Genomic DNA, 17,524 nt, shown 5'->3' on the forward strand with positions numbered 1-17,524 from the left:
AGTAAGAGTGGGAAGGAAAGGGTCCCTCGAGGGCCAGTGAGGGACAATGGAGAGCAATGGGGACAGGGGACAGAGTTATCAGAGCAGGCTTTCCTGGAGCTGGTGTTGAACCAATTACAGGGTAGAATGCCTATGAGACACAAATGCAAGTGAAAAGTGCCACCTAGGAAACCTTAGAAGAATCCTTGGATTTAGCAGTTAACCTACTGACTAGAGAGGAGGGCAGAGAGAGAAGAGGGAAACATCAGTGCCAGGGGAATAGTGAGAGGCAATTTGGATTAGGAAATGCATGTAAGTATTTTTGTCAGCTCCAAGGAAGTGAAAAAGCAAGGTGGGCAGGTCAGAGTTGGGGGACTGGGGGGAGATCCAGGACCTACTTTTGAAAAGGCAAAAACCCAAGGAGCAGGGCAGCAATCAGCCAGCAGCAGGTCCCCAGCAACTGCCGTGGTCACGCAGACGCTCCTGTCCACAGCGCTCGGACACCGCCTGAGCTAGCTCCCATGACCCCCCGCCCCCACAACCTTGAACCCTCCCACTGGTCCCAGGAAATAATGCCATGTCATCGGAGGTTCCTCTGTGCAACCAGTTACCTAGTGTCTAACAGACATTTCACATAGCATGGCCATAGCAGAAGTCCTGATCCGTAGCCCCTTCATCAAATCCTCCCCAGACCACTTGGCTGTCAAACCTTGCATCGGAATAAATGCTGCCCACAGATACTCCGTTGATGAGCCAAAAATCTAGGCTTCATCTTGTTTCTTTCTGTGTCTCACTCCCGCATTAATAGGTTAGCTGGCTCGCTATCCATCTTCTATCCTGAAATTGGCCCTTTCTCTCCGTCTCCTCTGCCACAACCACTGTCCACGTGGCCCTTTTCTCTCACCCAGGTCGCTGCCATAGCCATGCATCCCTGTCTCCTCCCTCCACCCCTGGGTCCACCCCATCCAGTGGTCATGCCGGGGAAAGCGTCTGTCAGGACATGTCAGTCCCCTGCGGAAAATGCCCCAGCTAGCCACAATCTGAACGACTCGCCTGCCTCCCGGCCCAGGGAACCTGTGCATCCTTCGCGCTGGAAGCCTGTGTGACCCCATCTGAGTCCCCAGCCCAAGGCCCCGCTGGAGCAGCTCTGCAGTCACTGCCTCCCACACGACCCTGTGTTATCTTCTCTATGGCACTTGGTGCTTGCCATATCTCACACGTTACCTTAAAAAAAATGCTATTATTTACCCCCACTACGATGTAAGTATCTTGAGCGAAGGGACTCTTTCAAGTTTTTCATGTATCCCTAGTCTAAGGCCTGGCACGTAGAAAGTGCTCAAAAATATTTTTGACTGACTAATAATAATCTGGGAATTAAGGCTCTTAGTGACACCCCTTAGCTTATCGACCATAAACAATTTTCTATCAAAACTGGATTACGATGATCCCAAAGTTACCTATAAATCTAAAATTATATAATATCTTATACAGGCCTGTGTCAGTTCTTTCCCTCTCAGTGATCATTTCAATCTCGTGAGAAGATGCTACAGTCTCATGTGATCTGAGCCTTTACCACCCGTCATGGTCTTCTTCCCTTGCTGTCTCATCAGACCTCCTCGTCTCACTCTGATGGCTTTGTCATTCTCTGCACTTATACATCAGGGCAAGTTAAGTGTGATTTTTTTTTAATTTTTTTTATTTTTATTCATTTGACAGAGAGAGAGAGAGGCAGAGAGAGGTAGGCAGAGAGGCAGGCAGAGAGAGAGGGAAGCAGGCTCACCGCTGAGCAGAGAGCCCGATGAGGGGCTCGATCCCAGGACCCTGAGATCATGACCTGAGCCGAAGGCAGAGGCTTAACCCACTGAGCCACCCAGGTGCCCCTAAGTGTGATTTTGAGCTCCAACGTGAAGAGGAACACTTGACCAAGATCACACCTGCTTGTCTTCCTGAAACACATTTTATTTGTAAAAAATATGTATATTTAGGAGATTTGTGAAGATCTCATACTTCCTAAGGAGTGATAAACCGGGTAGAGAAGATTCCAACAGATCTGTTACTAGAAATAAGATTCACGATACGCTGAGGTACAAAAGCAAAGCGTTTGGTTGAGTTCACTCACTCAGCCCATCGCTCTGGAAGGCTCGAGGTAGATACTATGGCGCAGATGTGAGCCATGTGAAGTAGATGCTCATAGATGGTCATAATCCTGAACTAAGTTCCCTGAAATTTCATTACAATGTCTTATAGGCTAAAGCTGGAGAAGAATACTCATTACAGGAGAGAGAGAGAAAAATAGAGATTGAATTAGTCCTGGAAGTGGTATTGGAAGAAAGAACGCATACTGAAAATACGGGGAAAAATCAGAAACACTTCAAGAAAGATCAAGTGGAAAATAAGGAATTTTGTAATTTAATTGACTTTATTTTTTTTAAGATTTTATTTATTTATTTGACAGACAGAGATCACACGCAGGCAGAGAGGCAGGCAGAGAGAGAGAGGAGGAAGCAGGCTCCCCCGCTGAGCAGAGAGCCTGTTGTGGGGCTCGATCCCAGGACCCTGGGATCATGACCTGAACTGAAGGCAGAGGCTTTAACCCAGTGAGCCATCCAGACGCCCCTTTAATTGACCTTATAAAAGATAAAATACTAGCATGTCATGCCAGTGTTACTTTAACATGAAAGAGTACCTTTTCTTTCTTCCTTTTCACCAATTGTGATCATTTGATATAATCTGCCTGTTCGGTGTTCCACCTCAGCAAGACTGTCATTGTTCTGATAATGGACAATGGAGAACATTTCTACACAGACACCAGAGAATGCTGAAATGAAAGTGTTTGTTTAGAGGTCATTGTGTCCAAAGAGGCAGAAAATAAATTCTTCTCAGACATCGGCTATTTTAGATAATCCCTCACCCCTTTTGCTGTACATTAATGCAGTTTCTAGAACCCCCGCAGTAATACGCTCCCTCTGAATAGAAATAATCTCCTTCCCTTAAGAATATCCTGAAAGCAGATATATAACTGGGCCATTTCAAAATCGCATATTATTTCCTTTTACTAATAATTCTCTGCTACCACCAAATATAGTAATAACAGTCTCTCATACATGACACTTTTGACACATTCATGAAGTGTCCATTTCTCACTGAAAGAATTATCTGCTTTTCATATTGGTAAAAAAATATTTATATATTCCCCAAGTACTGCATCCCACAAAATGCAAAGTGGTCTTTTTTTTTTAAATAAATATTTTATTTATTTATGTTTTTGAGAGAGGAAGCACGAGTGGAGGGAAGGGCAGGGGGAAAGGGAGAAGCAGGCTTCCCGAGGGGACCCCCGGGTTCATGACCTGATCTGAAGGGAGATGATTAACCCACTGAGCCACCCAGGTGCCCCTGAAAAGTAGTTTCATTTCCCATTTATATTAAGAGTAATCTTCAAAGTGTCTTGCTAGTTCACTGTGTTTCATTTTCTCTGTGAATAGTTCATCAAATACTCTCCTTTGCTTTGAAGTAAAGTAGTTTATCCAATCACCCACCGCTCCTGGAAAAATTGGAACAGACAAGAATCCATTTAAATATACAGTATTCACAAAAGAAAGCTGTCAGATTTGCAATAAAATGTGAATGATCTCATTTCTTGCTGATAAGATGATGCGGGGTTATTCTTTTCCTCGTTTGCATATTTGTTGTTTCCAATTTCCTCAGTAATGGTTGCATATTAATATGTACAGTGTAAAAAGTTAATTCTTAAAAAGAAAATAAGATTCAGATATATAAAGGTTCTAGGTTTTATGATAGCAGGCAAAGAAATGTCTCAGCTAACCTTAGTTAAAACAAAAGCTGGGGTGCCTGGGTGGCTCAGTTGGTTAAGGCCCCGACTCTTGGTTTTGGTGCAGGTTGAGATCTCAGGGTTCTGAGGTCAAACCCTGTTTGGGGCTTTTGAGTGTGGAGTCTACTTGATATTCTCTCTCCCTCTCCCTGCCCTTCCCGCTTGTGCTCCCTCTCTGTCTCTCAATCTCCCTTTCTCTCTCTCTAATAAATACATCTTAAAAAAGAAAAAAAAACATGAAAGCAGACAAAGTGGACATAATGCCACTTATTTCCCTGCCTGTGCACCTATGAAGCAATGACTGTGCTGATACTCTATCACAGGCCTGGGCAATCAGTCTCTCTTCTTGATTCAAGTATCATTAACACACAGTGTTACAGTAATTTCAGGGGTACAGTGCAGTGATTCAGCAATTCTATGTGTTACTCAATGCTCATCATGATAAGTGTACTCTGAAACCCTTTCACCCATTTCACCTTAATGGGTCTCACTGTAAGGAAATGTACTTTACAACACTGATAACAGTTGAAAATACCAGCACCAAGTTAGTTGTGTGATGTCCTCACCTTCGAACAAGGTGTTTGGAGAGCAAAATCAGATCTATCCTTCCCTCGGTCCATCAGCCTCTCCTGATCCTACAGACCACCCACAGCCTTGGCCACAGCGCCAACCCCTCAGGACCACTCTTCTTGCCTCTATCAAGCCCCAACCCTGGAACTTGCCCATCGTGGCCTTTAGTCACTTCTGGCCTCAGGCTTCATTCCCGGGGCCTCAGCGTATAGATCCTGTTACACATCATCTTCCCATATCAGTACTTCCTTCTCAGCAATGAAAGTTACGGGGAGGAGGGTAAGGTGGCTTGGATTCAAATCTTCACTCCACCAGCAACTAGTTGCACGACCTTGGACAAGTTGTTGAGGTGCTCGGCATCTTAATAAAATGTAAACACTATGAACACCACCCTCAGAAGTCTGCTGTCAAGTGTAAGATAACTCCAGTAATGTGCCCGGCACACAGTCAGCCCGCAGTAAATGCTGGCTATTCACACTCCACAGTCTTCCTGGCTACATAGTAAACCCCTGTATGGATGTGATGTAGTACATTTAACACTTTCTGATTAGAGGCCAATTGAGTGCATTTCAGGTTTTCAATGTCATGAACAATATTACAACATGCATCCTGTCCATACATCTTTCCATAGTCCTGTAATATCCCCCCCTAAATTTTAGTACGTAGGGGCCCTGGGACTTCTGACACTGACGTGGACCACTCTGTATCTTTGCCTGCCACCTTATCTCCATAGACAGTTTCTAGAATATCAGCTCCTTTTCCAACTTTAAAGCCAACTGCAGGCATGATCCCTCCTCTGTACAGTGAGGAATATCTCTTGCACCAAGGAGTCTGAATCATCCACTTCAGTCACTTATTTAACATGATTATTTTCAGGGGACGGATCCCTACTCCCACCTCGTCCAGCCAATAGAAGGAATAAAGTGAATGGACCCATCCTTGTGTTTAATGCCTCGTATAGTCCAAATTTAGCAATAGGCAGTCATGGGGACCAGTATCAGGGTTAACCTTCCATGTTTTGTCAGATCCTATATAAGGAAACCACTTTCTGCTAGAATTTAAATTCATTAGAATTAATGTTTGTTAGCTATAATTATATTGATAGGGTTTCACCTGGGGATATTTGTAGGGTTACTACCTCTGTTTTCATTAGAGTAAAATTTCCCGAGTTAGTAGGATAACACGGGTGAAAACTGTGTATTTTGCTAATCAGATCTCAAAGGGCAGTGATAAAAGATATCAATGGTAGCACTGGATTCCACGAAACATCAGAACTTCCACATTTCTCATCATTCTCTTTACCATAATCCCTCCCAATCTCTGTTTCTGGCGTCTTTGCTTGTTTTACCTGCTTTCATGCATCCTTTTCTAAATTCTCCCTGTCTCCCCTCTATCCTCTCTCTCCCACCCATCCTAATCTTTTTCTTCACCCCCCTATGTCATCTTGTTCTTGTCCTCCATTTTCAAACTTCGTGGAAGAGTGGTCCTTATCTGCTCCTCCCCTTCATTCTCTCTCATCTTGTTAATCCCCTCAATTTGCCTCCCATCACCACCACTATGGAAATCACCCTCAGAATTCATGAATGATAAATGGCCACGTTTGACCCTGGCTTTCTTCGTAATTCTGGCTGATTTCCTTTCCTGGCTTGTCTTAGCTATTTCATTCCCATTGATGCTAGCGTCTCTAGGGCTCCCCTTAAACCTTTCCCTACTAGTCCTTCCCACCCACGCTGAAGAATTTTACTTAATTCCACAAATTGCCAATGGCTCCTAAACTGACTTCTGAGCTGAGATCCACCAAACAGTGGCTCCCTGCCACTGCCCAAGTTATGACCCTCCATGTTTCCTATCCGGACTATTACAATAACCTCTTACTGGACTTTCTGCCTCTGGTTTCTAAACAACTCTTCTAAACAACTTTCCACCCGAATCTATTATTTTCAGTTCCCTTCTTAAAACAGCAAATAGAGAGAAAAAGACCCCCTCATAATGTACAGAGAGCTTTTGGTCTCTGGCCCCAATTTTTATCTCCCTCATTCTGCTCCACACGTCATATACTCTTCTAGAACAGGAGACTAACTGCTCTTTCTAAAAGAAAATCCAGTCCAATCCCATGGTGGTTCTGGACTTTTCTTCTTGCTGTTAGCTCTTGCTGGAATATATTTCTTCCCTATCATTTTCCTGGTAAATGCTTCTGCTTATGCTTCCAATCCCAGATCCAATGTGACCTCCTCACCTACTTTGCTGAGGAAAATTTATCTCACCCTTATCATGTTGCTATTCACAGTTGCTCATACTAGTAATAAAGTTGTCATTCACCTTGTATTATTGCCTACATTATGATCTTCTGAAGGACAAGACTATTTTATTTAACTTTTGAATCTTAGTTATTAGAAAATAGCTTATTAATAAATATTTGCTGAATTGAGTTCTCTCCTCCCTCCCAGTCCTGGTTTTGCAACTATAAGAAAATGAAAAATGAACCACCAAAAAAGACAAAAAGTGACTTGCAAAATTAAGGGACTATCTGATCCATATGAGTTAGCCAATTTTTGCTTTGGGAGGAATTCTATTCAGATGAGCTAAAAAATGGAAACAAAGGTGTGTTTTCTAGTAGGAAACCTGAGTACCTAAATGTAGAAAATTTTGTCATTTTAAGTTATGAAAAATTTGAAGAATGTTCAAATATTTTTCCATGGGGTCTGGACTAAAATTCACATGGGTATCAAAACGATTCTATATCTGGATGAACCCAAACTACTTCTAAGTTACATGTTAGGAAGTAGTAGAGAAGATTTACTTCCTTCTCTTTGGGTTTTCATGCAGAGGAGTGCCTTGGATAACACTCCCAGCTTCTCTCTCTGCCCCGTACTTCTGTGGGGTGAGTTATTTGGTGAGTTTGGGAAAGTGCATTGTCCACATTCATCAGCTCCCTTCTCTCTTCTGAAAAAAGCATATGTCATGTACCACTCTCCACCATGCTCTCTGTGGGAGACCTCAGTGCAGGGACAGGACTGCATTTGATTGTGACTAAGCAAGCATGTTTGCAAAATTTAGAATAAGTTATTAGCAAACATGCAAGGCTGCACACCTGAGGCCCATTCTTCGGGGAGTTTTATCATTTCCATCTGTTTGACACCTGTGTCTTTCTCTCAATTGGTTCATAACTGGGTATGGAAATCTCAATTTCTAGAAATAATGAGATTTAAGAAATTTGTTTAATAAACATTCACTCAGGGATGACAATGAGCAATCCATTGTGCAAGAGGCAGGGTGTATGATGGTAAAATGAGAGATTTAAAAATTATAAAATGGAACTACTTCCAGCCAGAGTGCCACATCCCTTTCTGACTTACCTTTTCTAAATACCAGGTTCCTGTTAGATGTGAGGGCACAGATGGTATGATTTGGATCACAGTTTTCTTTGGCTGCATTATTTTTCATTTCACTGAATGACGTTTTCTGAGCAATCTTATTAATTTCACTGTCGCTCACATTTATACCAAGGAAAGTAGTTATTTTCTTGATGCTTTTAGAAAGATCCTAAGCAATAAGAAAAATTATTTTTAAAAAAGTGTAACTCAACAAAACACCAAATTCATTCCCTCAACCCTGAAAACAGAATTTATTGATTTTCTGTTTTAATTTGACTTAAATTTTGATTGTTGAAATGTTAGGAAGGACTTACTTTCTTCATTTCTTCATAGAATATAATTAGAATGTTCTTGTCATTTTTGTGCTCTTCCCAGCTTAAAACGTGATCAAATCACGATCCATATACAACTAGAAGGAAAAATGAATTGTGTGAATATTCAAGAGCATGGGTTGGCACCCCAGGATTCTTCCCACTTCACCAAAGTAGACAAAATAAGGCACACACATATTAGACTCTGGAGTGAAGGGGTTTTACTTAAGAATTGTTGAATCACTATAGTGTACATCTGAAACTAATATAACACTGTATGTTAACTATACTGGGTTTAAAGTGAAAAAAAGAAAATGTTAATTACATATGTTAATACCATATCATTCATTATCTATGAAGAAACTTATAATTAGGTTTAATAAAATTCAATAATTAAAAATTAAATAAGATCTTAAATATTCTTTAAAAAGAGTTTCCTTAGAAGAGCCCAATTTTAAAACACTACTGTTTCAACTAAATGCAATATTAAGAAATGATGCTGGATGGCTGTATCTTTTAATAAGGCTGTGGTTTTGTTTTTTTTTTTTTTCTTATTTTGGTAAATATCTTTTTATCATCATCAGAAGTTACAGCAGAAATACAGAGATACACATTTTCCCAATAATTGTGTTCTGAAACTACTTTGGATCTTGGAAGAAATAGAGAAACATTGAGAATTTATTACTTTCTTCCTGTAAATGGCATGGTTTTTATAAGTTCTTAGCATAAAAAGTTTATAAACTTCCTCAAAAAAGGGAGAGAAAAGAGAAAAGAAGTCTATTCATTTATCTTAGTTCAAGGTTGCAAAATAGAGTGTTAGGGCTTTAAGAGTAGTTGATATTATCTCTTTATTGTTTTGTTAATTTGACAGATCTCAAAAATGTCTAGGGCTGGAAGTAAAATGTTATCACGCAAAATAAATTATCAACTGTGATGGAAAAACAAAAAGTGAGCAATTTCTTGTACCACAGAAAGTTGACTAGCTTGATAATCTAAAGCATATAATGGAGTAATTTAAAATACTGGGTATACATCTTTCCATGCATCCTTATTATACATAGATTTAATACTAGCTAATGCTCAAATTATAAAAGAGTTCCTCCACTCACAATGTTCTGAAGATCTGCTGACTATTGATTCATTTAATAAGCATTTATGAAGCCATTAGTGTCTACCAGATACTGTGCCATATCGCTTTTAAACATGAAACTTTTGAATAAATTGATGTGTAATTAACTCCTAGCTAACTGCAATTGTTTACGGTTTCGGCCCCTGGGGAAGTAAAGGGCAAGAAAATAACCAGAAGCCATTTGTAAAAGACCAGACTTCCGGGACTGTGATGGTATCATCACAGAGCCTGATTTTACACCCCCAGGGGCCCAGAGGGCTGTAAAGCAAGAATAGGTGTTTGGAAGGACTAATAGGTCTCCAGTTCCTAGCATTCTCACTGCCAGTTCAGTGACTTACAAAATACTTTATCTTGGAATGACCCAAATTACCCTATCAGTGATAAGGAGTTGACCTAAGAACTGCCAGCCTATTGCCAGGAACAAACACAGGGTGAGATAGAGCACTGATTTTTCTCTCCTAGGAGTTTAGGCAGTGAACTGGTCTCTATTGACTCAGACTATGCTGGCAGTTGCCACCTGCATCACCCCCGCCCCCGGCTAGCTGCAGCCCAGCCCTGGTGGAAAACATCACCACCTTCCATACTGTCAGGGAGCCCAGGCCTCTGTGCCCTTGCCCCCACAGCCTGGGCAGGAAAAGAGACCCCGAGTCCTAGGGTCACGGCCGGTGGCTACCTATGATTGACTCGGCCCACTATGGTTTTGCAGCAGGAAATGTATTCGAACATACCCCAAATAAATGTAAGAAAAATCTTTTGGATCATAGCCTGACCATCATTTGAGAGCCAGATATTCTATTATTAATTAATTAATGTATACTCCGTCTTGTTCCAAAAAGACAGAAGAATCTAAAGGAATTGGCTGCCTGGGTCTTCCTTACCCATGTAGAGAATTATACTTTGGGTCATTTTTTAAATCTGAATCCTCATTGTCCAGACCTAGGGCTTTAAAGAAAATACAGCTTCCAAAACAGAGACATAAAAATCTTTCTTTTCTGGGAAATGCTTTTCTCCACATCCTTCACTTAAAGACAGAATTTTCTACTACCTCCTGCATGGCCTTCCTTCTGTTATCCAGAATAACTTGTTCTCCCCGAAATGCCCTGACCAGAAAAGTTGCTCTTATTCGGCCAACCCAAGTGTGTTAGGGTCTGGACTGTGCATCAGCAATCTCACGGCTTCCTATCAACTTCCAGAACTCCTCCCTCCGAGATAATCTAGGCTCCTATAGGATTCGTGTCCTTTAAATATATCACTCTTCTTAGCCTTATCTCTGTCAGAAGTGGACTTCTGTTCCCAGAAGTCATGGAAGACTCTGATCTTAGAACACAACCTCCTGGGGCAGCTCACGTCTTGTCACCCACCCGTTGATAGACAGCTTCTGCAAATACCCTACTTGGACCACTTATGTCCTTTTTAATCCTCATTTTCTTCCCCTTGTTCTTCTCCCCAACCTTTTTCTAGCTAAAACCTTCAACTTCCCTTTTTCCTTTATTGTTTATTTCAACCACCTGAAAAAACACTCAATATTGAATCAAAGCACTTTACCTTCTTTTCTCCTTGCCCAATGCTGCTGAGTTTTGCTGAAGAAATTTATACAACTCTATACTGACACCATTGCAAATTCATTTTTCCAGCCTTAAGGGTCCTGAGGCTGCCTAGCAAACTTATTTGTCCTGCATTAACACATTCTCCTATTTTCCACATCAGTGATTTCAAACCTCCCACACTTTCTGCAAACCCTTTGTCCCACTCCTATCCAGTTTCAACGAACATCTTAATTTCTAGTTTCCAGAAAGCACTCTGATGATTGTGCAGAAATTCACAAGGACAAAGTGCCTAGGAAATGCGGAGTTCTCACAAAAGACTGGAGAGGGGGCTAGTGGGAAAAAAAAGTATGGTGCTAAAATATTTCATTAGATACTAATCTGTCAGAATATTGCCAGAACACAATTTACAATTACTATTTAATTTAAAAAACTAAAATGTATTTGTAAACTGTCTGAAAGGTAAATCAGATGATTAGACAAATGTGTGGCTATCTATGTCTTTATGGTACAGTCTCCTCATATAATGCGTATATATTTATGTTTTGGAAACGGGTATAGGATATCATGATGCTTCAGTGTAAAATAATCTTTCTAGATAAATATCTACATGGAAACTTTCCACCCGAAAGTGAAACTATTTAAAAAGTCTTTGCCTGCCTTTAAAAATCTGTGTCCAGGGGCACCTGGGTGGCTCAGCTGTTAAGCATCTCCCTTCGGCTCAGATCATGATCCTGGGCTCCTGAGATCAAGCCCTGCATCAGGCTCCCTGCTCTGCGGGAAGCCTGCTTCTCCCCCTTCCACTCCCCTTGCTTATGTTCCTTCTCTAGCTACCTCTCTCTCTCTGTCAAATAAATAAATAAATAAATAATTTGTTTAAGTCTATGTCCAATAGAATGAGTAGATTTCTACAGTAAATTTCTAGTCATGACTTCATTTGAACATCTAAATAGTCCTACATAATCCAAGTCTGGGCCTCAAAATGATTAAACAACTTGTCCACAGTTATACAGGGGATAAATTAGAGTTAAGACTTGATCCCTCTTCTTCTGTCTCCATAGCCTGTTCTATTGTATCATGTTATCATTGGCAAGAGAAAGAATCCTCTCCTCAAAGAGTAGTCACTGAAGGACATCCCTGAAATATAGTCACCTACCTTTGACAGGAGAACAAGTAACCTTATCTTATAAATACTGTTCCACTCAAGTAAATTTTAAAAAGCTTTAGCAATTCACTGCTTACTCCCGGTGTCAGCAGGATTTGCCCAGGCTAGATTACCCGATTATATAATACACAGCAGATCTCTTTGCAATTAAAAATCTATTAACGCACCTAGAAGGTATAAAAGAATCATCTGGAATATTTTCTCCAACTAACTGCCCTTCCCAGATACTCTGCTTTGACGTCAGATAATGGGGTGGTGGATGTCCTAGGACAACTAGTTTGCCTCCCTGCGTATGGACTGAGTTGCCCTTTTTGTGGTTACACTCATAGAAAATAATCTCTAGAAAATGAGCGCTAACAGGCCTGCTTTACACTGTCCTCAGGTCATACCCAGAGGACGCTTTTTGTCCTCTGGGCACTCTAAAACAGTAGCAATGGAGCCAAATTAGAGCTTGTGCAGCAGCGGGAGGGGTAGTGACCCCCAGGTTGTAATAATTGGAGACAAACGTGGCTTTTCTTTTCTTGAGGAAAAGCAGACTCAAGATCTGTTTGTTTTTTTTAAATAATGTATGTATTAAACTCTGTTCACTCCAAAAATGGAATGGAGGCAGAGTGAGGCATGTTAACTATCTTCAAATATTTAGAAGGCTATCGTGGGGAAGAGGAATTAGTGATCAGAGGAACGGCTTCCTCTCTAGGCAAGCTATGCCACAGTGCTAACAGGAAGGATCTGGGAGACTGACACCTGAATTTAAACCTGGGCTCCTTATGAGTTATGCAATGGTCTGGCCTGCCAACGTCTGCATTTCCCTCACTTATAAAATAAGAATGATACCTGGCTCTTGTGTTCTAGTGAGGATGATAGGAGATCATGTTTGCATAGCACTTAGCTAAGTGTCTATATCACATAGTAAGATTTTTTTAAACATCTTAACAGTACCGAGATGGAACGCGTCATTTGGGGGCAGGAGCTGGGGTATGAACCTGTTGTCAAAGTTAGGAAGTTCAAGTTTAGCTGGTACAATCCTTGAGAATGTTATAAAGGCAATTCAAACATCAGGCCGGTGATTTTAACCAGACGATCTTCAATAGACCTGTCGTTCCTGAAACTTCGTGACTACTAAATGTTTGCCAAAGAGGAGCTCAACTATTGTGAGCATAGCATATTCTTCCATAGGGAATAGGGCAAAAGATAGTGTTAAACGCAGTTCTCAAGACCCTCCTGTTAAAGTTACACTTGCTGTGGCCTCTCTGAAATTAACAAGTAAAAGCTTAATCATTGGCAAGTGAAATAGGGAAACTAACAATAAAGCAGATCTACCTCTAACCCCAGGGAGAAGGAAGATCCTGTGGGTACAAACCATTTCTAAATCCTGCCTCTTCAAAATTCTGCATCGTCTCGGTACGTTATTTTTATTTAATGAAAGGGTTGGGAACTCACGTTTGAGAACTGTTTTTCGTTTTTGTTTTTAAGTGCTCCAGATACCCGTGAGTCAGAGAAACATTAATAAATTCAAAGGTCATGCATGGGTAGGCAAGATCAATATGCATTGCACAACTCAATCAAATGATGTATCAGTTTAGTATTTTCAGGAGAAATCGCTTTTTGTTCATCTTTATAAAGCAAGTGTCAAGATGACTAATACTTTCATTTCTTTTATTTGGGGAACTTTATTCCTTTTTTTGGAGAGGGAGAATGTGTGTGTGTGTGTGTGTGTGTGTGTGTGTGTGTGTGTGTGTGTCGTTTGTTGGTATTATTTTCCATTTAGGCAAACATAAGACATGTTTCAGGCTGCCTGTGAAGGTTTCAACTGTATCTTGCTCTACTCCAATCAATGCATAATTATTTCACTGGCAAAATTGATGGTATATGAAAAAAAAAGTGATGCTTGATCAGAATTAATCTCTGTTTTACAAACATTGCTATCGGCTCAATAAGTAATTGCAAATCCGTACTACCTACAGGTGATAAGGAAGTCCGTAAAGAAACAAAGTGAGAAAGAATGGCTTTGAAGTTAAAAAAAAACAAAAAACGATTCAAATGTATTCCTGAAAATGGGTCGCAAGGATCCAGTTAAACTTTTAGAAATGCTTTCATTTGGAGGGGAACTGTATATGATGAATAGAAATCATTGCTATATTTACCATCTCCTCTTAGGAAAAGCTCGAAAAATGCAGCCCAGGTTTCAATGCCAGGGAGATTCGGGTTATCTCTGTAGTAGTGGAATAAAGAAACAGCTGTGTCTTTTGGATTCCTAACGATGTAGATAATCTGTTTAAAAAAATCAGTTTATTTTTAGATGGAAACAGCCCCCATGCAAAACATGTTCTCAAAAAAAGCAACTGGACTTAACCTGTCCATGCCAGGATTTTTTGACAGCTTACACTGATTATTAAGCACAGACTCAGGGCAGTGTTTCTCAAAAGTTAACGTGTGCAAGAATTATTCAGGAATCTTGCTAAAATGCAGATTCTGACACAGAGAGTCCAGCATGCGGCCTAACATTCTGCGTTTCTAATAAGCTCCCAGGTGAGGTTGGTAATGCCAGTCCACTGACTACACTTTTTCAGTTTAGGCACTAACTGTGGCCCCATCATTTTAGCAGTGGATTCGAGAAACCATCTATCCATTTGTAGGACACGATTGCTTTCTTAATATAAAAATTTTTTTAACATAACATTTAAACAATTTTAATGTTATAACACATGATTTAAATACACTCAGATTTCTTGTAAATTGTCTACTATTATTTATAGGAAGAATGATATTTTAGAATTTCATTTTCTACAGTTGAATCCCCCACAGAGCAGGAAGTCTGAGCCACCCTCCTAATTTACACAAACACTGCCCTTGCAATCAGATTCAATTTAATGCATTTCTGTTTAGTATGGGCTACGGACTGGGCAGAGTGGAGTGTTCCTGGTCGGAGAAACAGGAGCAGTAAGGCAGAAACATGACCAGCTCCCTCAAAACAGTCAGGTGCAGGAGCGCGGAGTCATGAAGGTTATAACAGGGACGTAGGGACTGCAGGAACGTGCATATTAAAAAACCTCAGAAAACCAGGGTGAGGAGCTGAACTATTTTCCATCACAGTCAGTGTTGCATGAGGACCAGATGTTCCATTTGCTCTTAGATCAATAATCAGGTGGACACATTTTACGTAGGTAAGAAAGCGTTTACTGAGTCACGCTTGATACGTAACTATTGTTCTGTACTATGTTCATAGTCCAGGAGTGGTGCGTGTAACCCACATGAACAAGACCCGTCCCTCTTGAGAGACGTGTAAAGGCCACTATGCACTGAGATGAAAAGCCACCTTTAGCCCCCATTGTGTCCCCATTATCCTCTCTTCCTCTCCAGAGAGAATTATAGAGTAACTCAACACTTCAGGCTTTCTCGAACTGCTCTCTGCTTCTGGAGCAGATTCACAGAAACCCAAAGCTCTGAAAGTGATTTAAAAATCCACTCACTCTTTTATTCTTTTTTTAAAGCTGTTTTAAAGATTTTATTTATTTATCTGACAGAGAAAGATACAGCAAGAGTAGGAACACAAGCAGAGGAACTGGGAGAGGGAGAAGCTGGCTTCCTGCCATGCAGGGAGCCCAATGCAGGACTCGATCCCAGGACCCTGGGATCATGACCTGAGCCAAAGGCAGACTGAGCCACCCAGGCACCCCTCCCCTCACGGTTTTAACAAAAAGGGATAAAGTGGTGGGATGGGAAGCCTTAGCCATCTAGTTCGGAGTTTTTTGTCTGTTTGTTTTGGTAGACAGAAGCATGCTTCAGGACCTTTGGACAATACCCGACATCACACGTCGGTATCCAGTGGGAAGGACAATACAAACTACTAACACATTAATACATATTTTGACAAAAGAGGTTAAAAGAAGTATTCTGTAATTATGTGTAGTGACATGGTAAGTAGACTTACTGTGGAGATCATGTCACAATATATACTAATATCGAGTCGTTAAGTGGTACATCCGAAACTAATACAATGTTGTATGTCAATTAGATACTCAATAAACACACACATACAATATTCTAAGAAATATTAGGGGATGGTTGGAAGATATGAAGAGAAGGCAGAATAGTACTCTGAGAAAAAAATTAAATGTTAACTAAATATCAGGAAATGAGCTAAAAACAGACATTTCATGTAAGAGAGTTTGGAAGCAGAAAAAAAGATGGGGAGACAAAGATTAGGAAGAAAAGATAGGAGGCTAACTAGGGTTGAGGGCCACAAGAGGAAGTGATCACCTGACAGGACTGATGGAGCAGGAAAGCTTCCAGTAGCTTGTAAGCTCTGAGGGCTAGGCAGGGGGCAACAGAGGACAGATCATCATCTTGGGAAACCAAGTGCAACCAGTGAATCTTATTTCCCATTAGGATTGTACCTTAAGACTCTGTCTTTACTGTGATGGTTTTAAGAAGCCACCCACCCTTTCTGAGCTTCAGTTTCTTTGCCGATGAAAGGAAAAATCTACGGTTACCTTTGTTGTAATGTGTTTACAAAACATAGCTTAATCTTTGCCACATTGTATGCGATGGATACTGTTATTTCTGTATCAAAGGAGGAAATCAAAGCTAGGAGAGCATCAGCAATTTTCTAAGAGTGGCAGAGCAAGAACCCAAGCCAGGTTTTCTGGTCTTCCCGAACCTTTGCCCTTAACCACTGCACTCACCTTGCATTGTTTTTGCTTAATATTCACTGGTAGCATGTTGTAGCTCAAATGTGTGGGAATAACTCTTCTCTTACAGTTCATTTTTAGCTCGTCAAGTTTAGAAATATCTCCCAACTCGATAGGAGACGTTAGATTAATTCGAGCATTGGGAATGTTCCCAATGACCTCCGCAATCCAGTGAGTACCTTCACATAAAAATAAAACAAAATACATTTTTTAAATTAATTGAAACTCTTGATGAAATAAATATAGAAAATTAGCATGAGTTTATAATAGCAAGGAGCGCATTAATTTTGTTATAGTTATTATTACCTCTTGACACCCATTGAAACCTGGGACACTTGTTGAAAGACCAGAGACATAAATTCATTTGACAGGAAGAGTCACACTTTAAAGCATGAAGAGACTGAGAACTGTCTATGCCTTTTTCTCAGCTTGAAGTATTCTCCTGTGCTACACTTATCTCTAACACCTTCTCCAATCCACAAATACGCAGATCTTGCCACACACAGTTCCTCACCGGTCCTGCAAGCTCTTGTATCTTGCTCTTTTTTAAACTGTCTTCTGAGTCTCCCCTCCCCTGGCATAACTATTTACCCTTTCTGTCCCTCCCAAGTAGAACATACCAGAGTCTAGTTGCTACTGCTTGTATTCATGCATGTATTCATGCATTTCATGGAATTTCATCTATCTTGCTCTTTTTTAAAACTGTCTTCTGAGTCTCCCCTCCCCTGGCATAACTATTTATCCTTTCTGTCCCCCCCAGTTGGAACATACCAGAGTCTAGTTGCTACTGCTTGTATTCATGCATGCATGAAATTCCATTTCATGGAATTTCATCTATCTTGCTCTTTTTTAAACTGTCTTCTGAGTCTCCCTTCCCCTGGCATAACTATTTACCCTTTCTGTCCCTCCCAAGTAGAACATACCAGAGTCTA

General features: G+C 40.7%; 1 protein-coding gene across 1 annotated transcript in view; it reads right to left on the bottom strand.

Moving 5' to 3' along the window:
• Nucleotides 1-3,401: 3,401 nt before the first annotated feature.
• The window catches only part of LOC111159957 (sulfotransferase 6B1-like), a 16,165-nt gene continuing 2,042 nt past the window's right edge, over nt 3,402-17,524 (bottom strand). Inside the window, 5 exon segments of the mRNA XM_022522676.1 lie at nt 3,402-3,520; nt 7,735-7,921; nt 8,067-8,161; nt 14,046-14,172; nt 16,587-16,771. Coding sequence (XP_022378384.1) covers nt 3,402-3,520; nt 7,735-7,921; nt 8,067-8,161; nt 14,046-14,172; nt 16,587-16,771 — 713 coding nt within the window.

This window comes from Enhydra lutris, unplaced genomic scaffold, assembly GCF_002288905.1.
Source record: "Enhydra lutris kenyoni isolate GAN:26980312 unplaced genomic scaffold, ASM228890v2 scaffoldscaffold72, whole genome shotgun sequence".
Taxonomy (NCBI): Eukaryota; Metazoa; Chordata; class Mammalia; order Carnivora; family Mustelidae; genus Enhydra; species Enhydra lutris.